At 37.5% G+C, this 26,779-nt stretch overlaps 1 protein-coding gene across 1 annotated transcript; it reads left to right on the top strand.

The window, feature by feature from the left end:
• Window positions 1-8,241: 8,241 nt before the first annotated feature.
• Window positions 8,242-10,097, top strand: LOC149197629 (UDP-glycosyltransferase 74E1-like). The gene is made up of 2 exons (XM_089403952.1): window positions 8,242-8,820; window positions 8,917-10,097. Exons 1-2 carry the CDS (start codon window positions 8,331-8,333, stop codon window positions 9,870-9,872), a joined length of 1,446 nt encoding a protein of 481 aa, XP_089260078.1. The 5' UTR covers window positions 8,242-8,330; the 3' UTR covers window positions 9,873-10,097.
• The last annotated feature ends 16,682 nt before the right edge of the window (window positions 10,098-26,779 follow it).

Below are 26,779 nucleotides of genomic sequence, written 5' to 3'. Positions count from 1 at the left end.
AGAAGAGCAGAGAAATAATTCTATGCTTAGATTTTTGGAATCTAAATAGGGTGTCGCTGAAAGACAACTACCCCTTCCCTAAGATGGTCCATATATTGCAGAAGGTGGTTGGCTTAGTCAAAATGTCCATGATGGATGGGTTCTCTAGCTACAACCAAGTGGCAGTCCATCTTGAGGATCAAGAGAGAACTACTTTCACCACCCCATGGGGAACACTCATGTACGCTCGCATGCCCTTCGGTCTCATTAAAGTAGTGGCCACATTTCAGAGAGCCATGGACATTACTTTCATAGAGGACCAAGACAAATTTGTAGTGGTTTATCTAGATGATGTCACAGTCTTTTCTAATATTGATGAAGAGCACATCCTCAATTTAAATATCACCTTTGAAAAATGTAGGAGGTATGGTCTACTCTACTGTAAGGACCCAATGGGGGTACTACTGTTATGTTTGGTGGAGGGTGAAACCAAGAAGGTGATTGAAGATTTTCACGGAGGAGTCTGTGGGGGACATTACAGCTAGAAGACCACAACACATAAAATCTCGAAGGAAGGATTCTACTGGCCTACTCTGTTTGGTAATTTTCATTCCTAGGTCAGGTCTTGTCAGAAGTGCTAAGTGTTTGCTGAGAGGAAAAGTCTTTCTCATCTCCCCCTGATTCCAATACATGTGGAAGAACCTTTCAGACAATGGGGACTAGATTTCATAGGAGAAATAAACCCACCATCCAGTGGCCAACGCAAGTGGATATTGATGGCCACATATTATTTCACCAAGTGGGTAGAGGCAATCCCAGCTAGAAATGCCATAGACTCAGAGGTGATAAAATTCATGGAGGAGAACATTCTGTCCTGCTTTGGTTGTCCCTTCAAAATTATCACTGATAATGCTTAGGTCTTCAAGTCTTCCAACTTTGCCAACTTCTGCCATGAATTCAATATTATCATCGAGCACTCCACTACCTATTATCCCCAAGCTAATGGCTTGGCTAAGTCCTCCAACAAAACTGTTGTAAGGGTGCTGAAATGTACCATCGCTGAAAATCAGAGAAACTGGGACCCCCAACTAAAGTTTTCCCTATAGGCCAATCGAGTAACACCTAAACGATCCATGTAGAAATCACCTTTTGAGCTAATGTATGGAAAGGCTAGAGTCTTCTCGATCCAATTAGCAATGTCGGTGGAAAGGTTATTACAGGAAGCAGAGGAAGAGCCAAGTTCCTTAATGCGAAGCATAAATCAACTAGTTGATCTTCACGAGAATACAGAATAGGTGGGGGCGAAATTGTCAAATTACCAACAAAAGATGAAATCCCTATTTGACAAGAAGGCTAAGGATCGATCGCTTCAATCCTGGGATTCAGTTCTCTGCTGGGATTTTCGACCAGAAGATAAAGGAAAACATGGAAAATTCGACCCACTATGGTTTGGCCCCTTCAAGATTGAAGAAGAAAGAGGAAATAATACATACATGCTTGAGAATCTAGATGGTGAATCTCTAGAACTCCTAGTGAATGGTTAGTTCCTCAGACTTTATTTCCAAAACTAGAGGTTCCTGTCTCACACCCATTGTAAATATCGGTGTGTGTATTGTAACTATTATATGTAATTTTTAGCTTAGGTTAAAAAATCCATTTGCACGGACTTATAGTTTGTTTAAAAATGAGTCCATTCCCAATGGAAGGAAAGCTACTGGTCTGCAGGTTCTCAACACTTGCTAGCAAGGCACTATCCCCAGTTGGAGCCAATGTTGTCACTCACTACATTATGGGTTTTTAGTTGATCAAAGTTACCAAAGGGCACTGATGTTTGAAGCCATATTCTAGGCCACTAGAGAACTCAAAGCCAAATTGGAACCTCCCCATTGCATATTTCCTGGAACGAGCTTTCCAACGGTATAAGGAAGTTCGAAAATGGACCTCTAGAATAGAAGAGAAGGACATTTGATGCTACCCTTTGAAAATCAGAAAACAGAGAGGAAAGGACCTAGGTAAGGGCTCATCGAAGATCGGATATTGGAGGTCCATGAGCTTATCCCAATCGTAAATCGGTGGATCAGCAGGGGTACCACTCTAAAAACTTGCAAAATTGCGATTTTGTGCTAATAGTGTAAAGTGCCGAAAAGGCTGAGAAATGGATTAACTTAGAAAATCAATGGAAAACCAAGGTAGGGTGACCCCTTTCTCTCTCCTCCTCAGGGGGTACGTGGTGGAATACGGTTGGTCCCTCATGTTGCACTTCTCACAGATCGGAGATCTAGGACAGGACCATGGTAAAAAGACTGCGAAACAAGAAATCATCGATGTAGTGCTAAATCACTAAGGAGGGTCAATTTGATTTAACGAAGGAATTTAAAGAAAAACCAAGGTTGGGTGGGCCTTTTTCTCTCTCTGCAAGGGGGCCATGTGGCAGAATATCATTGGTCTTGATGAATCGACATGGAAGCCGACGTGGTGGTACGGAGCTGACGTGGAAGTATGGAAGACACTTATCACACGGATTCAACATTTTCAAGGTCCTTAAGGGGGCATTTTTGGGTGACACTTGTCACCATTCATAGGGTGACACGTGGCAGTGATGACATCACCCATCGCAATCAGTGATTGACGATCACACAAGGCAAGATCCATCCTCTGCTGATGTCCCTTCTAATGTTTTGATTGTGATATGTTATGTGGTATGGCCTATAAGGTTTTCGCGTTTGGACGATTCGACCAACGTTATAAAGAAAGGTAAAGGCATTCCCCTCCTGTAGTGTGACTGTGATACTTCCAATGAGTCAGACCTTGCAGATCGACAATCACAAGGTTCAAAATGAAATATCAGTGGGAACCCTCAGGAAGCGCCGAAGTGTGAGATTTCATGGATTAAAGGAAAAAGGCCCCCCAAACAGGCCTTAAAGGACTCTAGAACCCTCAGGCTAAGCACATGGTTCCTACCCCCAAACATATGAAGAAAATCATGGAAAATAGCTAAAAGTGAAAGGGGCTAAGGGGGATTGGGACTCTTCTATTTCGCAATGTTGGCCAGCATCGGAATGTCCTCCATATTGCCACCAAAGGAGCATCACCAGGCAGATCACGGAGCTGATAGTATAGGGTGGGCTTTAAAGCCGTGATGGGTTGGAAGCTATGGCTTTAAGGGACACAAGTCGTGCATTCAAAACCGACTTGGGATGATTCAGAAAAGACCATTGTGACACAGAATTAGGGTCAGTGCTGACATGAGTGAAAAGAGACTTGGTAGCTTGGTAGGAATCAATTTTCAGGCATGGTATCCCATATCAGATAGAGACGAAGTACTGCCCAAGGATCCTCTATTTCGGTACTGTGACATGATGTTGAGGATTCCCACTCCTAGCTTTAAATAATGAATGGCTCGAGTAGTAAATGCAGAGATGATGGGAACCGGATAAGTAGCACAAGAGACCATACGACAAGCCCATCGCAACCTGAAGCAGAAGTAATTATAGGGATGGGTACTGTGATAGTTTATTAATTCTTCTTTCTGACTGTTTTCTTATTTGATGTCCTGCAATTCTCCTCCTTTTAATGAGGCCATTAATTTTGTAATATTTTTGGACCACAGAGCCATCCACAACCGAGACAGCTAGTCAATCTGATAACTGAGACTCGGTTGAAGATATTTTTGATGTAATGAATGTCCATGCTTCCCTCTCAATATAAATTGGGGAAATGAATGCTTAACAAAGTTTCAGGAATTCTAAAGAAAACACTACATGTTAGTTTCAGATTGTATGGCTTTGTAATACAAATTTTCAGAATATCAACGAAATGGTGGTGATTCTCCCTTCAAGTATTACAGTATGTTATCCCTCTATTAAAACCCATTTTATGTTCATGTTTCTTCTCTGAATTCATGCAATCATAGCTGCTAGAAATATTTCAAGCTTCCTCACAGATTCATTTGTATCGATATGTTAATGCAAGTGCCTGTAACTATATCACAGATTCATTTGTATCGACATTGTTAATGCATGTGCCTGTATGGATTATTGAAATTATATCTTTAAATCTGTGCTACATGAATCATAGCATTCAATCCCTCCTTCATCCATTATATCTTCCTGTAACTCAAATAAGTGTAGGAATTCTTAAAGCTGCAAGCTCTATGTGTTAAGCATAGAATTCTTGATGTTGTAAGCTCCATATGGTGAGTTTCTCCTTCTCCTTATCCTCTATCATTGCTCTACAAAAGTTTATTAAACTGTAAGTCCTTGAACTACTCAGCCTCCACTGTTTTATGCATATTTCTGAGATTTGTATATGTGAAGAAGTACCATAAATTCATGTCTTACTCCTTTAGGTGAATGAACCAACCCATTATATATACATATAAAATATAAGTGAGGTCTCCCTTTACTGAGAATCATTTGAGACACTCCAAATTTAGATGTGCCCAAGCACTAGTCTTGTAAGAAATCTGAGGCTTTCTTTGGGAGGTACAACAAAATGAAAGAATGTGAGGGGGTAGGGAGGAGGACCTGAAGAGGAAATTACCCCCTCTTTCATATATCAACTAACCATTAACTGCTTTATTTCTAGACAAAAAACATTCCACTTCTCTTCAAGTGTTTCTTTATCCAACCTTTGCAAACATGTTCTATTTGGGAATGAGAGAATGTTTGCGATCACTTCTGGTGTTACTTTGATTATTTCCTTGTCTACCTAAGATGACAAAATAACTCCTTGTTTCAAAGTCATGGTTAACACACCAAGATACCATTTCTAGAAAGTGATAAACTTGTTGAATTATTGCTAGGACCATATTTGATGTAGACAAAATTGTTGTGGTACCCAATTATATCTCAGTATCTTTGTACCAAATGGATGGTCATACTCATGTCACAAGTAGTTACCAGTGGGTCCTTGAGATTTGCATCACCATCATAGAAGTTAGGGTCCTTGGTTTTCTCAACCATTGGAACATCATTAGAGCTTGGTGTAGAAGAGGTGGCCATTGCAAGAGCATGATTTGCTGACAAGAGAGCTAGTTGACTCAGGTAAAGTGGAGACAAGGACAAAAGTGAGATTTGTTGTGTGATTAACCAGTGAATGAGTGGGTGCCACATGGCCACAACAGATTGGTCAGTGAGGTGGATGGAATCTTATTTAAAAATTTTGAACTATAAGAGTGATTGGTACATGCGAAGGTCAAATTCAGAGGTAAATTTAGCTTGTGAAAGCACTTGGATGACTAGTTGGGTAAAATAAGGAATTTATTCATTAAGAGAATGATTTATTACGAGCAAGGCCCATGATCCATTGTGAAGAGGGCCTAAGGTTTGTTTTCAATATTAAATTCTTCTTGATTTGGCCAAAATGAGAGATTAACATATGGAATTCGTAGTTAGAGAGTGAATTGCCAACCTAGAAGCATAAATTTGGGCTTGGGTTGCGCGGAAATCAGTAAGTTAAGCTTTACGAGTGGGAGAGTTGAGCTAGAGGGAAGATAAGATATAATAACGAAAAAATGGGCGAATAAGCCCTTTTTACATTTTTTTTTTGCCTCACATGTGTTGTGCCTCATTGGGCACAAAATTTGGGCTAACATCATGTTGATGTCATGATTAGATCAACAAGATGTGGGTCATGCCACATCTTAGCGGCTGATGCTGTAGGAGGTTTCTGTGTGGAAGAATCAACATGGTAGAAAAGGCTAAGTGGAGGGTTGGCATGAATAGGACGCCCACATGGTGCCCTTCACATAGCCCACAAACTCATGATTGAAAGTTTTTAAATTACACGGGGAGCACAATATGGCACCAAGTGGCCCTGTTCACACCCCTCAGCCATGTTAAAGTCCAACCATGTTGGTGGCGCAGGTTGTTGTAGGTCGTCGGATTGATCAACGTGCCCACTGTTAGATCCCGACACCTGTCACTTTTCCTATGTCAGTGCTCTAAGGCCTGTTTTTTCCATGCACCTGTGCTTCTGTGCCATGTTGGTGTTCACCCATTGGTGCCCGCAGGGTAAGGTTTTTCGTGGGCATTCCCATCGCTTGTCCCTTATCGACCCTTAGTTTATATTTTCCTTTTGAATCTTTGGATCCTTCAAGACACCTTCTAACTTTGGAACCTTGAGGATAATTATTTTGGAGGATGGTGCATTCTTAGTAGTAATAAGGAGATATGTGGGGAAGTGTATTGCCACCAAACCACTAAGCATTTATAGGATGACACATGGAAATACATCCACTCTCCTCAAGAGTATTAATGAGCCTTAATTCCTAGATTTGTTATTCATGAGCAAGAAACATGGTTTAATAGAATTCAGTGCAAGTTTTAGTACAATTTTGATTCCCAAGGATGCGAATTGCATATATCTCTGCCATGTTCCTGGAGATTTACGACCATCATTTAGCCCTATCTTGGATACATAATTTATGATATTCTATCATTTCATGCAGAAGGTTTCAATTATTTGGTTTAGTGGCTTCAACTTGCATGTCAGTTGTAGTCCTTTATCTACCAATGGTGCTATGAAGTTGACAGGCACCTCATTTCATGGGTGGTCTTCATTTGTAATCGTCTCTAGAAGGTGATCTTTCTAAGTTCTTATATAAGTTTTGTATTTTGTAGTTATATCCTTCTTTGGTTGTGGCTTTGTAATTTACTAGTTTTTTCTCTACCTCTCCTTAGCTAGCTAAAGCTCTACTCTAAATCAACTTCATTTCCCTTTGCTTTCTTTGGTTTTCTAGTTCATTTTACTTTTTCTTGTCCCTTCTCACAACTCTTTCTTTTCTTGAACTACGCATCACAACCCCTTCCCATTCCCATCTCTTTTGTAAAACAAGGTTGCTTCGAGCTCTCTGCTTCCCTCCTCCTATTCTTGTGGTCTTGCTTGGTCTTATTTAGCCCTTTGCTCTTCCCTTGACTCTCGTCATGCCTTGTTAATGGGCGCGGGTTAGATGTGGTGCTACATTCCATGGGGCATAAAAGAGCCGATGTGCCCAAACAAACGTTGCCAATTTTAATCAATAGTATAGGGAGCATAAGGTTAGGCCATTCAGGAGGAAATCAAGCAAGTTGAACAACATAGCATGCAAGTGTAGCTTCCTCAATGACACTGAGATCATGTATTGCGTTATTGACAAGGTACCTGACACAGGTCATACATGCGGTAGGCATAACCAGTACATGTCGATTGTAGATATATATTGGCATCTAAAGCTCCTAGTAGGCAAGGGCCTAGTGGAGAAGGACAAGCTAAATAGGAGATTATATTAGTGTTAGATGACATGTAGCCCTCCTTGCAGTCCTTTAGTAAAAGACTCACTTGTATGGAAGCTCACCTAGGCATCCCTCCTCATATTGGTTGCACACCTAGCAACAACAAAGAACCTATTGCAATTGAAGCTATGGAATATTGCAAGTGTTTTTTAAGTTTACTATCTTGAGTTTTAAGTTTACTATCTTGAGTTTCCCGTTTAAGCTTTTAGTAGCCTTGACTTTCAAGTTAGGTTTTTATATCGATTGATGAACATTAATAACTTATTTTAATAAATGGTTTTCAACTTATAGTTTTGCATCTGGTCTTATTTCTTTAATATCACAAGAGTGTGAACTCTCCCCCTGTTTTGTTAACTTGACTTTATAAATAAAAATACTTACCTTACAAAAACAAACAAAAGCTATTAAGTAAATTAAAGCGGGATTGACTCATTGATAGACGTTGCCTTCGTCTAAGCCATACCTATAATATACTAATTCATGCAATTGTACCGTGGACAAATCATTATAGTGCATTTTATGATCACGGCTCGTCTATGCACATTTTCCGGAAACCTATCGTCCAACGAATCGTATGAAGATATCGGCGTGAAGATCGACCCAGCATCATTTTTGTCCTTAAGCGGATGGGGCAGATTTCTGCTACTACACGGCAATGCATGTAGGCAAGCGTTTTCCCTTGTATTATGTAGCTCTATTTCGACAGACTGTTAGGTTAATTTGAAAACTGTTAGGAAGACATTATAGTCGTTTGTTTTTTTTTCGACGAGAAATAGTCTGTTATTGATTTGTTGAAAACGAAGTAGACCATTTGGCAATTTTATTCGGTGCGTCTCATACAATAGTACGCATAGAGTAAGCCGTGACCTCACTACCTAGAGTGTGGGGCCATCACTGTTTGTTTTTTAATTGTTTTCTGTGAAAGAGACGACATATTATTAAAATGAAGAAGCGTTGAAATAAATCAGCTCGATGGGAGGAGCACCAGGGAAGCTTACTGAGAGGAGTCCAGAGCTTCAGAAAAAGGGAGCAATTTGTGCAGTAAGTTTTCGGTGTTAGTCGTTGGAGTTTAGGAGAATGGGGTTTTTGGAAGGGGTCGAGCAGAGCCAACTTCACGTTATGGTGGTGCCCTTTCCAGGGCAAAGCCATATCAATCCAATGTTGCAGTTTGCCAAACGTCTGGCCTCTAAAAATGTCGGGGTCACCTTTGTGATGACGGAGGCAAACCACAACCGCATATTAAAAGCACAAGGAGCAACACCCGGTGCCTCAAAGAAGTCCGAGGAAGTTCGGTTTGAGACAATCCGAGACGGACTAACTTCGGATTCTGAGAGGAACGACTTGGCGATTTTAAACGAGATGCTATGCAAGACAGGAGGAGTGACGTTGGGAAATCTAATAGAGAGTCTCAATGCTCAAGGCCCCAAGATTTCTTGCATCGTTCATGACTCTTTTCTTGTATGGGTTCCGGAGGTTGCGAAGAAATTTAAGATTCCTTCGGCGTTTTTCTGGACGCAATCTTGTGCAGTCTATTCCATCTATCACCATTTTGTCCATGGAAAACTGGGTAAGTTTTCTATTAAAAGAATCGCATCGAAATCTATACTTTTTCGTCGTGGTCTCATTACTTCTATTTCTAACTTGATGTTCTTCTTCCTTTCAGCTACACAGTTGGAAGAAACGCAGAAGACAATGGCTGGGATAGAAATACCGGGACTTCCACCGCTGACTCTCTCTGATATGCCATCCATTCTACAACCTTCAAGTCCCTACGCGAGTTTACTGCGAGTCGTAGTCGATCAATTTATCTCTCTGCCACAGGCGACATGGGTTCTTGGAAATTCGTTTAACGAACTGGAATCGGAAGAAATAAATTCAATGAAAACGACAGCTCCCATCCGCACTGTTGGTCCCCTCATACCCTCTGCTTCCTTGGACGGACTGAGTCCACGAGACACAGACTCCGTTCCACATATGTGGGAAACGGTAAACTGCATGGATTGGCTGAATACTAAACAACCCGGAAGCGTTGTGTACGTTTCTTTTGGAAGCCTAGCGGTTCTTTCGAAAGAACAAAATCATGAGATAGCTTTTGGGTTGAAGGCTAGTGGGTATTCCTTTATATGGGTTATTCGTCAATCCTCTTCAAAAGGGCAGAGTCAGACGGACGAAAACTTGCCAGAGGGTTTCCAGGACGAAAACTCCGAACAAGGACTCGTCGTTCCATGGTGTTCTCAGCTGGAAGTCCTTTCTCATGCATCTGTCGGTGCATTTATGACGCACTGTGGGTGGAATTCGACGCTAGAAGGCCTCAGCTTGGGAGTTCCCATGTTAGCGGTTCCCCAGTGGAGCGATCAGACAACCGATTCTCTATTCATTGCAGAGAAATGGAAGACAGGATTGAGATTGAGTAAACGATCAGTAGATGGACTGGTTGGGAAGGACGAAGTGGAGAAAGGTATCAGGACGGTCATGGAAAGTGAGCGTGGCATTGAGCTAAGGATGAACGCTTTACGGTGGAAGACATTAGCGAGTGCAGCGATGATAGAAGGCGGGTCTTCAGACAAAAATATCCAAGAATTTGTCGAGGAGATTGCTGCCCAGGCATCGTCCAGTTAACTTGTTCTGATTTAATGAAATCGATAGAGACAAAATACATAGTATTGCTCTAATAAACTATGAATTATTCTCGTATGAACGTTGAGTCGACGTCAGATTTCAGTAGCCCATTCAGTCTCTTCCTGAAATTATTACAATAAGTAGCCCATTCAGTCTCTTCATGAAATTATAAGAATGATGCATAATGTAAGCAAAGAGACCTACCCTTTTTTCACGAAAAACAAAGAGACCTACCTTATGTCATCCTTGATATTGAAATTAAGAGAGATGTAAGAGAGTATTAAAAGAGTTTATTCTATTACATGATTGAGTAATTTAGGTGTACGATTGACATGGCTGAGTAATTTAGGGGTCGATTGCCTTTCAATAAGAGTTTGCTTCATTTTTGTTTCTTCTGCTAAATTAGGTTTCTAATTATTTGGTTTGGTTATTGATTTATAATAAGATTTTTTTGGGAAGAAATCACATCAAAGCAGCAGGTTAAATAGATAGAAAGATTTTTCTCACAATTATAAAGAAATTGCAGTTTCATTTTTGTTTCTTCTTGTAAATTAGGGTTTTCAATTACTTGGTTTGGTTATTGATTTATAATAAGATTTTTTTCTTAAGAAATCACATCAAAGAATATATATGGACACTTTTAGCCAATTAGTGTGTTTCAAATCAAAGAAAGGTTAAATAGATAGAAATATATGTAGATAGAACCAACTAGTGTGGTTTAAATCAAAGCAGCAGGTTAAATAGATGAAAGATCTTTCTAACAATTATAAAGAAACTACAGCTTCATTTTTGTTCTTCTTATCAATTAGGGTTTCCAATTACTTGGTTTGGTTATTGATTTATAATAAGATTTTTTTCTTAAGAAATCACATCAAAGAATATATATGGACACTTTTAGCCAACCAGTGTGGTTCAAATCAAAGAAAGGTTCAATAGAGGGAAATATCCTTCCAACAACAAAGTGTAGGTTAAATACACTGAAAGATCCTCCCAACAACTATAAAGAAACTACTACAGAGGACTTGGCCGAACAATAAGGAAAAATTCTAAACAATATTAAATAATCAAGTCAAATAAATATCAATAAATATTAATATTATTTAATCATAAATTATAAATTATTTTTTACTAAACCAAGAAATTGTCTTTTAATTATCATTCAGATATGGATAAATATATATAAATTAAATATCAAAATATAATTTAAGCTCATAGATTACAAACCATCTTATAATTTAACTAATTAATTATATATAAATATATATAATAAGATGATGGATTATAAACTAACCATTGACTTGATTACTAATAAAAAAAAAATACAAATTCAATGTTAAATAAAAATGAAATATATATATGAATTATAAAAAAATTCCAAAAAATGAGGATAGGGATAGTTATTAAAATAAAGATAAATTTGTTAAAAAGCTAAATAATTAAGAAAATTAACTCACAATTACTTAAGACAAAGGAAGAATATATATCAAGTCAAATGTGTAACTAAGGATGCTAATATTATATTTTTCTATTTTACGACTAAATTAAGAAAATTAATATTTTAATTGTGAGTTAATTAATTAAAAACATATAAATAAATTAAAACCTAGATTCCCAAACTAATTGTGATTGAAGTGAAAATTAGGAAAAAAAATTCTTAAGGGAATGAATTGAGTTAAGTTATATATATATATATATATATATATATATATATATATATATATAAATATAAAGGGTGAAGAAATACAATCCATTTTATAGAAAAGGGTAGGAGATAATTATAAAAAAGGAGGGAAACTCATATAGCAATAGGAAAAATGACTCAATTATAAAAACCTAAGAGAAAGGAAGAAAAAGAAAACTCAAGGAAAACGACAAGATCAAGGATCACGAAGGAGAACGACTAGGAGGAAAGGGTCAGGATCCAACAATTACTAATTTTCCATCCATCATCCTTGTTTAGATTGCTCGAACTTCTCTCAATTTCAATGGCTTCCCTAAACTTACGATGATGAAATTGAGAAAGCTTCGCAATGAACTTAGCCTCCTCAATGCATATATGATGCTTTCTCTTCTTAGCATGGCCAATCAAGGGTGAAGAGCGGGTTCTCCCATGTTTGACATAGGCCACGTGTTCCTTAATCCTTTGACTTATGGATCGGCCCGTTTCACCAATGTATAAGGTTCCATAAGAACATGAGATCACATAAACCCCTTTCATATCCATAGGGTTCACTAGGTCTTCAACAAATTTTAAGGAACTTCTAGTGGTTTTGAGGGGTCTAAAGGTTGAGGGGACATTGTGATTCCTCTAGATTCTCGCAATCCTGTATGTGGTCCCTTGGATGAAAGGGATATGAACCCGTGAAATAAGATCTTTGGGGCCCTTCTTAAATTTAGGGCCTTTGTTAGCTTTGTGGAAAGCTTTAAGACCTTGTTTCCTACTATATCCATTATTAATAAAGAACTTAAGGAGATGGGTTTTCTCTTTGGAAATGTGGTCTTCATCAGAAATCCTCAGAGCAAGAGTAGCTAACGCGTTGACAACACCTAGCTTTTGAGCAAACAAGTGATGAGATTTGGCATGAAGATACTGCTCAGTATGAGTTTTCTTTCGAAAGACCTCATGGGAGAATGGGCCATCATGCTTCCTTGAAATGGGGACATCAAGGAATGGAAGGGAAACATCAGCTTCGTGCTCCATGGTAAACTTTATGGAATTAGATTGATTATTAAGATGTTGGAAAAAGAGATCCAACCTTTCAGGATCGTGCGACCATATGGTGCAGTTGTCATCCACAAATATTTTCTAAAGACTAGGCTTAAACCAAGCCGAGTTGAAAGCTTTGGATTCAACATCTTCCATAAACAAACTAGCAATAATAGGGGACACGGGGGAGCCCATGGCTACACCACAGGTTTTTTCATAGAACTCACCTTCAAAACATGAAAAAGTAGAAGTAAGGCATGTAGTACTTGTTTCTTATCGGTAGTCCTTGGCTGCAAAAACTATGCGGAGAAACCAACTAGACTAGTCTTTAGGTTCAAGCTGGCCCCTAAACTAGAGGGGGCTACCTCAATTGTTACGAGGCTTTGTTTAACAATGTTCACTGTCACTAGACAATAGCCTATGAAGCACAATGACCAGATTTATGATTTATTTTGGGTGGTTGCTAATGATTGTCCAATCTCTATTTATGAATAAATTCCTCTCTTGTAGTGTCCTTGGTCAAAGTGCCAACATCTAATTTGACAGAAAGGCATGATTTTTAAAGGATTTGATAGGAGAATATAAGGGAATTCATGATAATTAAGTAGTCATATTGAATACTTAATCAACCAGATAGAATGGATGGACGTAGAAGATTTTTATAGCCAAACAAAACACATTCAAGAGATGACAGAAGGCTATAATTAACAAATGTAGATGAATTAACCAAGACAAACACTCTAGTTAATTAATCTATTTAAACGATTATAACTTCGCAAGGGATTTATGAGAGATTGATACTCAATCTATTCTTGCCCAGATTTTCTATAGTACTTTGAACATGTGCAAAAATAAGATATGAAAGCACTAGAAAAACATACAAGAAACACAATTTCTGTCAAGAACTCGAGCTAGAATACTTCAATTAGGATTTTTGTAATAAAATATTTACAATAGTGACAGGGTTTTGGTATCAAAATCAAACCCTTTGAACATTACAAATGAAACAATATATAGAATAAATCTCTCCTAAACTGTTACAATATTTATGGAATACAATCCTAAACAATACACTAAAAATAAAACAATTTTTGGATAGTCTGCAGGAAATTTGGAACTGTCAGAAAATCTTCACCCTCCAGTTTCGGAAATGGATTCTTTGAATGCTCCTTTTCTTCATTTTCTTGTTGATACCCAAAATACGCTCAGCTTATTCCATGTGTTGAATTTTAGTTGTAGCATGTCTTTGATTACTTGATATATGTTGTGTTGTTGCCTCGAATTGTTGAGTTGATTGAGTCAAATTCCTTGGAAATGAATTTGGAATGCTCTCCCAGTTCTCTTAGGTCTTAGGAATAGAGAATGTAATCCTATGCTTGCTGATTTTATGCCTTGGTACTTTGAAGATGTTTAATACTCCTCTCTTCTTTCTCCCTTGGTGTTTTGGAAAATGTTGGTGAGAAATCCAAGTGGGATAGGCCAATCGACATATCCGAACTACTTTCATCACTGCACACCAACGCAATAGCTACAATACAAGTCCTTGCTAAAACACCTAGAAGTTTTAATTGATTTGGTTTGATACACTAAATGAAATGAGGTGTAGTGTTTTCCAATTGCTACATCAGCCTGAAAATTTTCCCCTAAAACCACTAACGGATTTCAGGGCCGGGGGGGGGCTTGACAGTATGTGGTTTCAAGTTGGGGGGGTGGTGTGGGTGGGGGTGTGAAATTCACCATAGATTTCCATATATTCAAAAATGGTTTCATCAAAACCACTTTTCAGATCCCCCCGCTCTTTGTTAAACTTTGTAAAACACGGGGGGTCCGAAAATGAATGATGGTCGTTGATCTATGAGCCTTAGCTCCTAGGGCTTAGGTAGAAACTATATAATTAGGGCCAGGGGAGCCAGAACCAAAACCTCTTTGGGGCTTAAACCCTTTGGCTAGAAAAAGGGGATTAATTCTTCGATGTATAACATTATAATAGTCCTTTAAAATAATACTTTAGGACTTAGTGGAAAAGGGTGCTGATTATTTAGAAATATTAAGCTACATGGGACCACATAATATACACTTCGGCCTTTATAATATCGAGACTTTGTAACCAACAATTTTATAACATAGCACTTGGTTGCACCCTCTAGGACTTGCGATTTCTGATCAGCTTCCATGTTTAGCCTTGGTCCTTTAGATCTTCACATGACCATAGTTAAGCCCTCATATCAGAGCTTTGCTTCGTGGAAATTCACAAACGAAACTTTTAAAGCATCACAAGTTAGAAAACACTGATTGCAATCACTGATCACCTTTCGCATTTAGCCCTGGTCCTTTGGCTCTTCATGTGACTGCAGTTAAGCCCTCATATCAGCGCTCCTTTTCCTGACAATTCATAATTGAAACTTTTAAAGTCACAATTGCAAAACGTCGATTGTGATTACCGATCACCTTTTGCGTGTGGCCCTCGATCTTATGACTCTTCATGTGCCCACATCCAACCCTCTTATCAGAGCCCCTCTCCTGAAGGTTTTCAATCAGAGGTTTCACTCCGATGCACAACAAGCCTCAACCTCTGATCGCCGATATGCAATTGCTGACATCATCACTTCCATGTCACTGCCATGAGTCAACCTGTGAGTGGTGACACATGTCACTCATTTTTGGCCCCTTCTAGCCCTTGAAAACGTCAGTTCCACATGCCATGTGTCCACCATACGACCACTTCACTGTTAACATCATCATCCACGTGGCCCTTATTAGATCCAATCACTGACTGCCATGCGTCCCTTTAGGAGGAGAGAGGAAAGGCCTAACCTTGCTCTGTTTTGTGATGAATTTTCTTTATAATTTGCTTTCAGCATTTCCCGACAATTTAACATTGTAGGAATTTTTCCCACAATCCTGGCGATTTCGAAATGTGATTGCCCTACCTTCATTTACAAATCTCTGATTTCCAACCCCATTGAATGACCATAAACCTCTAGGATACGAGATATGTAACCTCTAGGATGCAGGATTTGGAACCTACAGGATGCGCGATATGTAACTCTTTAATTTCTGGATTTTGAAGAGTGAAATTCAACTTGTTCTATCTTTTGATGCAGGAGTCCAATTGGGGAGTTCTATATAAGGTTGGAAAGCTAATACAGAGTAATTTCGAATGGATAAGTTCCTATGAAGCTCTAAGTCCTTATGGTTCTTGGAAAATGACCTCAAACTTCCTTGTACTATTTATTCATATTTGCAAAGGAAATTTATATAAGCTTGAGGATTTGGCAAGGAGGTAAACTTGCTAAAATTCAACATTTTTGTAACTTTCAACGGTGTCAAAATAAGTTACAACATTGACTCCAAATGGGGACTGCTTCCCCTTGTGGGACGCATAGAACCTAGTAGACCAACTGCCTTACATTTGTTGGGCATGGAGTCAATTCATAACCCTGTAGTTAGCAAATATATAACCATATTGCCTGCACTAATCCAAAGACTATTTCACACTGACACTGCAATTGGAAATAAGTACAATAGTGCCTAATTCATTGGGCTATGGAGTCAATCAATGAATTAACAATAAATTTACTCCCTTCAATCCCCTGCAAGTCATTACACTCAAGCAAACCAAACTTCATACTAGAAACTTGAAACACAAGGTTAAACAACTATTCATCTACTGCATTAAACAATATACTGCAAACCCACTTATCTACTACACACTGAATCTCAAAATAACTAATTCAATCCCACACACCTCTTATCTAATTGAGCTGAAAATCTACACTGTTAGGTGTAATCAAATTTCTAGTGTAACCAAGTCAGGAGTAGATTTACTAACATACCACTTTCCCAGTAGCTGAAAAATTGAAACATATTTACAATATAAAACTCAAAATCCACACACAAGAGATACTTACATGTGAACTTGGAAAGTTGCATCTTCTGCAAGCTTGTGAATTTTTTGATCGCAATAGAGAGGAAGAGAAATATGTTACTAAATGCTACCATTGCTATGAAAAAGAAAAAACATGTAGTTTCATGTTACTATCATAGGCAGAGATGTACTTATCATTTTGAACCAGTAGAATCCATAAACGAGTGGAATCTCCATATGACAAAGTGGAGTCACCAGGTGAAAGTAATGCAACCAATATCAACTGTATAGTCTTTATTCACTAGCAAAGAGTAGATCTAATCATTATCGTGATCTAGGGAAAAAAAAATTTGTCACTTCGTTCCCCAACAATGACGCCAAATGTAGCACTTGTTTCTCGTAGGCAATTCTTGGCTATAAAAACTATGCCAAGAAACCAAATCGACCAATCTTTAGCTTCAAGCTGGCCCCTGAACTAGAGGGGGATCCATCAATTGTTATGAGGCTTTGTTTAACGTTGTTCACTATCACTGGACATCATCCTATGAAGCACATTGGCTAGATTTATGATTTATTTTGGGTGGTTGCTAATGATTATTCAATCTCTATTTGTCAATAAATCCCTCTCTTGCAGAGTCCTTGGTCAAAGTGCTAGCATCTAATTTTATAGAGAAACATGATTTTTAAAGGATTTGACATAATAAAACAAGGGAATTCATGATAACTAAATATTGAATATTTAATCAACCCGATAGAATGGATGCATGTAGAAGATTTCTACAACCAAACAAAACACATTGAAGAGATAATAGAAGTCAACATTTAACAGATGTAGATGAATTAACCAAGACAAACAATCTAGTTAATTAATCTCTTTAAATGATTATAACTTTGTAGGGGATTTTAGAGAGATTGACACTCAATATATTCTTACCCATATCTTCTATAGTACTTTTAACATGTGCAAAATAAGATATGAAAGCACTAGAAAAACATACCTGAAACACAAATTTTGTCAAGAATTGGAGCTAGAATACTTCAATTAGGATTTCTGTAATCAAATATTTACAATAGTGACAGGGTTTTGGCATCAAAAGCCAACCCTTTGACCATTACAAATGAAACAATATATAGAATAAATCTCTCCTAAATTGTTACAATGTTTATGGAATAAAATCCTAAACAATACACTAAAAATAGAATAATCTCTAGATAGTCTACAGGAAATCTATAACTGTTGGAAAATCTCTAGCCTCCAATTTGGGAAATGGATTCTTTGACTGCTCCTTTTCTTCTTTTGTTTGTTTATAACCAAAATATGCTCAGCTTATGCCATGTGCTGAATTTTAGTTGTAGCATGTCTTTGATTACTTGAAATATGTTGGTATTGTTGCCTCGAATTGTTGATCTGCTTGAGTCAAATTCCTTGGAATTTAATTTGGGATGCTCTACTAATTGTCTTAGGTCTTAAGAATAGAGAATACAATCCTATGACTGCTAATTTTCTATCTTGGTAATCTGAAGTTGATGAATACTCCCTTGTTCTTTCTCACTTGGTGTTTTTCAAACTTCTGGTGAGAAATTCGAGTGGGATAGCTCGATTGAGATATCCGAACTACTTTCAACACTCCGCAACAACGCAATTGATGCAATACGAGTCCTTGCTCAAAGACACCTTGAATTTTTAATCAATTTGGTTTGATACACTGAATGAAATGAGGTGTAGTGTTTTCCAATTGCTGCATCAGCCTAAAAATTTTCCCCTAAAACCACTAATGGATTTCAGGGGGCCCCCTTGGCGGTATGTTGTTCCAAGCCAGGGTGGGTGGGGGGGGGGTGTGAAATTCACCATAGATTTCCACATATCCAAAAATGGTTTCAAACCACTTTTCAAACCCCCCTTATTTGTTAAACTTTGGAAAACACGGGGGGTCTGAAAATGAATGATGGTTGTTGATCTATGAGCCTTAGCCCCTAAGGCTTAAGTAGAGACTATATAATTAGGGCCACGGAACCCAGGACCAAAACCTTTTTGGGGCTTAAACCCTTTGGCTAGAAAAAGGGGGTTGATTATTTGAAGTATAGCATCATAATAGTCCTTTAAAATAATACTTTGGGACATAGTGGAAAAGGGGGCCAATTCTTTAGAAATATTAAGCTATATGGGACCACATAATATGTGCTTGGGAATTTATAATATTGGGACTTTGCAATTAGAGATTTTATAATGTAGCCATTGGTTGCACCCTCTAAGACTTACTATCGCTGATCACCTTCCATGTTTAGCCCTGGTCTTTTGGCTCTTCACGTCACTACAGTTAAGCCCTCATATCAGAGCTCCTTTTCCCAACAATTCATAATTAGGACTTTTAAATTTTGACATGTTACAAAATGTCAATTGCGATCACTAATCGCCTTTTATATTTAGCCCTGGTCCTTTGGCTCTTCATGTGACCACAATTAAGCCCTCATATTGGAGCTCCTTTTCTCGACAATTCGCAATTAGAACTTTAAAGTGTCACAAGTTGGAAAATGCCGATTGCGATCATCAATCACCCTTTACGTATGGCCCTTAATCATGTGAATATTCATGTTCTCATGTCTAGCTCTCTTATTAGAGCCCCTCTCCAAGAGGTTTTCAATTGAAGGTTTCACTCCGATGCACAACAATCCTCAACCTTCGATCGCTGATATGTGATTGCTAACATCATCATTGCCATATCACTGCCACATGTCATCCTGTGAGTGATGACACATGTTGTCCATTTTTGGCCCCTTTTGACCCTTGAAAATGTCAAATCCACCTGCCATGTGTCCACCGTATGTCCATGTCATTGCTGACGTCATCCTCCATATGCCCATTATCAGATCCAATCGCTGATTGCCACACATCCCTTTGGGAGGAGAGTGAAAAGGCCCAACCTTGCTCTATTTTGAGATGAATTTCCTTTATAATTTTCTTTCGACGTTTCCCAACATTTTAACACTGTAGGATTTTTTCTCGCAGTCCCGATGATTTCGAAATGTGATCACCCTGCCTCCATTACGAATTTCTGATTTTCAACCCCGTCGACTACCGAATAGCCATAAACCTCTGGGATGCGAGGTCTAGAACCTCCAAGATGTAGGATCTAGAACCTATGGGACGCGGGATGTGGGACTAAACACTTAGGCAATTTTTTTTTATTTTCTGGATTTTGAAGAGTGAACTTCAACTTGTTCTATATTTTGATAAAGAAGTCCATTGGGGGAGTTCTATATATTGTTGGAAAGCTAATCCAGATTATTTTCCAATGAGAAGTTCTGATGAAGATGACTTGTTCCGATGCTTGAACAATTACCTCAAACTTCCATGTCTTATTTATTCATATTTCTAAAGAAAATTTATATCATCTTGAGGATTTAGCGAGGAGGTAGACAGGCTCAAATTCAAAATTTTTGTAACTTTCAAGGGTGTCAAAGTAAGTTAAAACAAGTTAGATCTCGACTGATATAGCAGTGTCAGGATCAGTGAGGTAATAGATGACCACAATGACTTCCTTAATAGGGATGTTAGTGTAAAGAGAAACTACATCAAAACTGACAAGATTGTCTCCAGGATTAAATTTCATGTCCCTTAACTCATTGAAAAATGACGAGGAGTATTTAACAAAGGGCTTCGTAAGGCCAACAAAGGGATTAAGCTTCATGGATAAATACTTAGTTAGATGGTAGGCCGGCCCACTTATGGTGTTGACAATGGGTCTAAGAGGGCCCCCCCACTTATGGAAATTTTTAAGCCCATAGATCATTGGAGTGATAGGGTTACTCTCGATAAGGTTGTGGCTAAAGGAACCAACAGTGCTACTAGATTTTATAGCAATATAAACTACTCTGGAAACCCTCTCTAAGAGATTCTTTTCAAGATTTTTGTAGCTTCTACTATTATACAAGTGATCTAACATCTTCTTCTGATAATATTCCTTATCCATAATTGCAACTTTCATACCTTTGTTGGCTTTCAGGACAATGATGTCAGCTTGGTTCATGTTCAAAGATTTGAGGGTGTCAAAATCATCTTTGATAATGTTATTATTAGGGGGCTTTTCTTTCCTAAGGATAATAATGTAGTCTTACCGAATAATATCTTTAGTATTATCTGGTAAGCACTTGATCCCAAACTCAATGTCGTACATGATATCATCCACCAAGATTTTCTTAGGAGTAAGGGAAAAATTTAAACCTTTTTCCAAAAGACTAAACACTGGAGGGGGAAAGGTAAAAGTTGATAGGTTAACTACTTTATTATTATGAGGATTATTATAATTATTATTATTGTTGTTGTTGTTGTTATTATTATTATTATTATGATTATAAATAATACCTTTACATATTCTAGAATTAAAATTAACATTATTATCATAGCTTACCGAAAAAACAACACCCACATACAAATGATTCGGGTTATTGAAGGTCTGCGGAGAGAATTTTAAACGTAGATCAAAGACCCTTGAGAGTGGAGACCAATGCAAGGGTCAACACTCAAGCAAATTGAAGGAGAATAGGATGAAAGCTTATGACTGGAAGGGGAGGAATGCAGACCAGAATAGGAAGGGAGGACATTGGTTCGAAATGTGTTGACATATATTATTTGATGTGATTTATTTCATTTTTTTTTTTTATGAATTTCATGTTATAGTTCAGATCTATGTGAATATTTTTTATTTAATAATATAGTCATCCTTAATTTTTCATTGCATTAAAAATTTGGAAATGAAAAGAAAATAATATTTCATTTCTTCATGCATTAGAGCTTTTGATCTTTACATTGGAATTGTGAAGGTTGAAGATCTTATTTGGAATTTCTTGTTTGTTTCATCGTTGTTTGGAATTGCTTCCCTTCTTTAGATATATCTTCATTGAATTAAAAAGAGTTCATTTTCTCATGCTAGTTGCATTATAGGAGTGTAGGTGAATTCGTTTTGAGCCTTAAAACTAAAAACTTAATGAAGATTAACATTGAAATTTATCAATTAACCTAAGAATAATTTGGAACATTAACAACACATTTAGTGCTCTATGCTAGATGACATTTTCCGACGTCATTAAATGTGGGATATTTTGTTACTTTTTAATGTTTCATCCTATGAATGGTTGTATTTCCATGTACATTATAGTATATTAGAACATTATTCCACGTACCTTTGGGTATATAGGGCACCACTCCATGTACAATGAGTATATCAAAATGTCCCCATTGTACGGTTATGCATTAGAAAACACTACTACAAACTACACTTCCATGTAACTCCAGGTATATTTTGGAAGTCCCCACTAGGTTGCAATCCCATCATACGTAACCAAGTCAACTTACTTTTTAGCTTTGATACACCGAACATAGAATTTGGGGATATTTCCTTCATGTACTTAACCATATATTGCAGTTCAAGGTGACTTGGTAAACCTTTTATGCCTAGTTACCCCTTTTTATTTTTATTTTTGTTTTTAATTTCAAAAATCAATTAATTAACCATGGAATAATTCCCTCGTCATTCACATCAAATGAAAAAATGGCCTCCTTTACCTCCAGTGGAAACACTTGGTCGTCGTAAGAATAAGAAAATGCAAACTATTGAACTTGGTACTTCAGAAGATACCCCATCTAGAACCACATTCAAAATTAATCAACCAAAATAATCACTTCCTATTAGTACTGAACATGAAGTTACATCCTTGGAAACTAGTGAGTTTGAGACAGTTGAAACCTCTTAACCAAAAGTTGTTAAGACATTAGAACTTGAAGTTGTAGAACTTAAACGTGAAGATTTAGAAAGCTAACAACCTGAGGTAATATAACCTAGGGAACCACAAATCACTTTAGTAACTTATTCTTAAACTCCTCTACCTTTGTCTCATCCACAACCGTTTTCTTTGGGTGTTGAAGAAGAACAATTTCCACCTGCTTTATTGAGTATAGAAGAAACTACTAAGTAAGTTCCTACTCACCCACAAACTCCCATTCACATTATAGGAACTCCTCTCTATCAATATTTTCCTTTTCTTACTCCTCATACTCTACTACAAGCTCTTTTACATCAAACTCCTCGATTTGATTCACTCTTAAACTCTCCTTGGAAAATTCCTTTGATTATGTTAGCCATGATGATAGAATCAGTGATGGTCACCCAACTTGTATCTGCCATTATGAGTGAATCGATTGAAGATGCATCGACCTCCATGTTCATAACTTCACCAAAAACTCACCTTTATTGTTGTCCGTTAGTTCACCTGGATAACAATTGTTGTCATAAACCTTTTCCAATGTGTCAACTATCCCTTGGACTTCTCCTTTACCTCCATCATCTGGAATACTATTTGGTCTATCTTGACCAAACACCCCATAATTTGTTCCACCTGTTACACCTCAAAATTCTTTGGATCAATAGTATAGTGTCCTTTTTATTGGGTTAGGACACCCATAAAAACCCACTCCATCTTATATTGGATACCCTCCTTTCACTCCTTATCCTTTAGGTGAGGGGAAATCTGTTGTTGGAATGGTCCCACCCGCTAATTAGATGTTACAAGTTGGTTTTCCACCTATCGCAAGTCCTCTTCCTACCACTCCATTTTATGTTACCCTCCTTGTGGCAGGTCAACCTAGCTAGATTTTAACTCAAGTTCCAACCTATCAACCTGTCCAGGCTATGCCTCAGGTTCCTACCTTTCAAACTCTCTAATCTATACCTCAACTTCCTATTAGTCAACTTATCCAAATCACATTTTAAGCAACTCAACCTTCAAGCTGTATCTCAAATACAGACTAGTCAACTAGTATAAGGGATTCGCCAAATCCCATCTACCCAACCTATCCAGGGTGTATTTGAATCTCCATCTAACCCACTTGATCAAAATATACCCCAGGTACAAGTAAATCAACCCGTTCAAGGAATGCCACAGGTATAAACCAATCAACCTAGTATAGGAATGATGAAAATTGCATCTAGACAACCTTTACAAGGTATACCACAAATCCATGTTTGCCAAAAAACAACCATTCCACAAGTACCTTATCAAGGTCACTACATCCAAGGTCAACCTTTTGAACCTTATCGAAGTTTTCATGGAACTGGGTAACTTGATATGAGCTATAATTCCTTTCATACTCCTCCTTACCTTGGTTGAATGTAAGTGCAAGTGGCTCAACCAATTCCATCTTATCTAATATATACCCCACAATTAGTTAATCTTTACCTTCAAGGTTACGAGGCCATATAGAAAAAATTCAATAGGAAATTTCCTTTCATCGAAACATTAGAATTACCAAACCTCTCTCAACTTACGAATGATCCAATCTATCATTCTCCTTGGTGGTCAGTTATTCCAACTAAATTGTCGAGTGGCATTCCAAAATTCAATGGGAATCCTGGAGAATACCCACCAAACCATATCATGACTTATCATTTATGGTTTTCTTCGAACTCCTTAAATGACGACTCCATTCATTTGTGTCTTTACCAATGAAATCTTACTAGTTTAACAACCAAATGATATGTCAAATTACCTAGAGTTTCATTTAATAACTTCAATGCATTGGAAACCACATTTCTAACTAATTTTCAATTACCTATCCATTATGAAACTAGTATTGATATTTTGACCTCTCTAAAATAATCTGACTCCAATCACATATTAGATCACATACATGAGTGGAGACATCATCGTCATCTGGTTAAAACTTATAGTCCATATCAATTTTTGGCAGAACGGTTCATCAAATCCTTGCTGCCTTCCGTAACTGAGGATGTTTCCAAGGGTGGAGGTGTTAGTGAAGTGAAATTCATTTTTTAAGCTCAATATTTAGATTTAATTCATACCCAATATGACATGCTCTATGACAAGATACTTAATGTTATGCGACCATCTCATACTATTCCACCTCCTTCCTCTAAGCAATCACATGTTGTTGGTGGCGTGATTGGTTCAGTCAGTCAAAAGTCACTGAGTAGATCCTCTGGTTAATCCAATGAGAAGCCTCCTCATATTATGTCTAATCAAAATACCTCTCCTACCGCTCCTGTGACTACTTCTAAGATTACTATTTTTCAATCTACTAAATGAAAATATCAGCAACCCAGAAGTAAAAATAAGGGTAAAGAAAGGAATAAATAATAAAACCCTACACAAGACAAATAAAAAAATAAATATCCTAATGTGAATCGCAAATCGCTTTATCCTTGTCTCATATGTAATGAATAGAATTTTACCAAGGATTGTCCACATTGAGCATAGATTAATCAGTTTTTGAAGGTTGCATCCACTACACCTGTTGTGTTGATAGACCCTTCCCCAACCAGGAAACTAATATGGTTGCGTAAAACCTATCCTCCTCTTCCCAGGTGTTGATGTTAGCAACTACCCAAATTAAGGAAGACTTCATGGTGGCTACAAAAATTAAGGACTATGGTAACTCAAATCCTTCAAATGGGAAGGCCTATGATCAACCTTCCATTTCTACTCCACCTACCTCTAGTCCTCTACAAATTAAGAAACCAATTTTTGAACTAATGGTAAAACCTCCTACTAAGGGAATTATTCGTAAATAATATTTTAACCCTCATGTGAGAGCTACATAGAATTATAACATAGTTGAAGATTTGGATTGGGTTACTTTAGTAATGTTAGCTCAAAGTTTTGCAGAACTCTCCTACTCAATGGAAGTAATTGTTAGTAGCAATTAGAGGAGTGGATCCTTTGGATTCATGTCTTGTTGTGTTTAATCATGAAATTGGTATTCCTAAACTTCTAGCTCAACTTGCTTTCATGATTCAATTTGTTATTAGAAATAAAAATGTCTTCTGAAAGATAGTTTATGAAAGTTCATCTACTTGTATTATTTCGTTATCGTGTTGGAAATAATTAGGCTCTCTATTTCTTCGCTAGTCACCAACAACCCTTAAAGCCTTTGACAGAAGAGGGTTAAGACATTATGGGATCTTAAAGTCATTGAAAGTGGTATTAACAGGTAAGACAGTCTCACTAGAGGTCGAAGTCATTCATGGAGTGTTAGATTATAACCTCTTACTGGGATATACTTGGGTTTATGCTATGTAAACTATAGTCTCATTCTATTTTTGGATGATTTCTTTCCATCATTAAGGGGGCATTTTGGCTATTGATCAACTTTTCCTTTTTATTGATGATTCCCAAACTACTCATAACATACTGATCATGGCTAAAACCCCACTTCCTTATGATAATGTTGGAGTAGGATTACTAAAATATTCATCCTTAATGGGACCTTTCATGTGCTCCCACCTCCCGAAATTTCCACTACGGTTGCTCCAATTAATATGATTTCGTCTAGTACTATTCCTACAATCCATGGATAGTACCTAAAAGTTCCAACATTGACTCTTTTAGTGACCATATGCCACTCAATCCTATTGAGTTAGCTTATGAGGCTATTCACCAGGCCTGTCATGCCATTTCTAAAAAAAATGACTTAGTAAAATGGGTTAATCAAGATTTAGATATAGTTTCCCACTCCGACCCTTTCAATGACATCTTTCCCACCAATAAAAGCATCATGAAGATAATGATGTCAAATGAGAAACCCCGGGATGATAGTCATCATCATTCCTTGCGTCAACCATAAATTCTTGAGAATGATTTTGAAGTATTTTTATCACCCAATATTACTAAGGAACCTCAAAATTCCATCTCCATTCATGAGGTTGATTATGAGAAGAATCTAGTGAATATCGAAGAAACCATTCCCCTCGATATCTCAATCAAACCCAGAATTGTTGAAAATGTCCACATAGGTGCCTCTTATTCTCCAGATGAGATTAAAATTTACAAGGCCTTGTTTCAAGAATTTCGTGATGTGTTTGCTTGGACCTATGAAGAGATGCTAGGCATTGATCCAAATATCATGGTGCATGAAATCAAAACATACTCGGATGCCAAACCTGTTCCACAACGTTTATGTTTGATCCATTCTAAGAAAGCTATTGCAATTATAGTAGAAGTTAAGAAACTTTTGTTTGTTGGTTTCATTTATCCTATTTCTTTAACCGGTTGGGTTTTGAATATAGTTCATGTAATGAAGAAATAAGGTGCTATCCAAGTGTGTGTCGAATACTAGGCTATTAATCGATCTTGTCTAAAGGACAACTACCCAACTCATTTTATCGACCAAATTGTTGATGATTGTGCTGGGATTGAGACTTTCTCGTTTATGGATAAACATATTCCCTTCAAACCAACATAAGACTTAGTTCATCTGTCCATCAGGTACATTTATTTATTGAAAGATTCCTTTCAGTCTTAATAATGCATGAGAAAATT

Source organism: Pinus tabuliformis, chromosome 2_2 (genome assembly GCF_031772625.1).
Source record: "Pinus tabuliformis cultivar Carrire ecotype Pingquan chromosome 2_2, CPIR1, whole genome shotgun sequence".
NCBI lineage: Eukaryota > Viridiplantae > Streptophyta > Pinopsida > Pinales > Pinaceae > Pinus > Pinus tabuliformis.
Note: the sequence above shows the minus strand (reverse complement) of the source record. Positions and strands in the feature narration are given on the sequence as shown.

Bases quoted from the DNA above. Each gene is read 5' to 3' on its own strand.
- LOC149197629 (XM_089403952.1), top strand. From the start codon at position 8,331: ATGGGGTTTTTGGAAGGGGTCGAGCAGAGCCAACTTCACGTTATGGTG. The intron at 8,821-8,916 runs GTAAGTTTTCTA...TCTTCCTTTCAG, and splicing joins TTTTGTCCATGGAAAACTGG to CTACACAGTTGGAAGAAACG.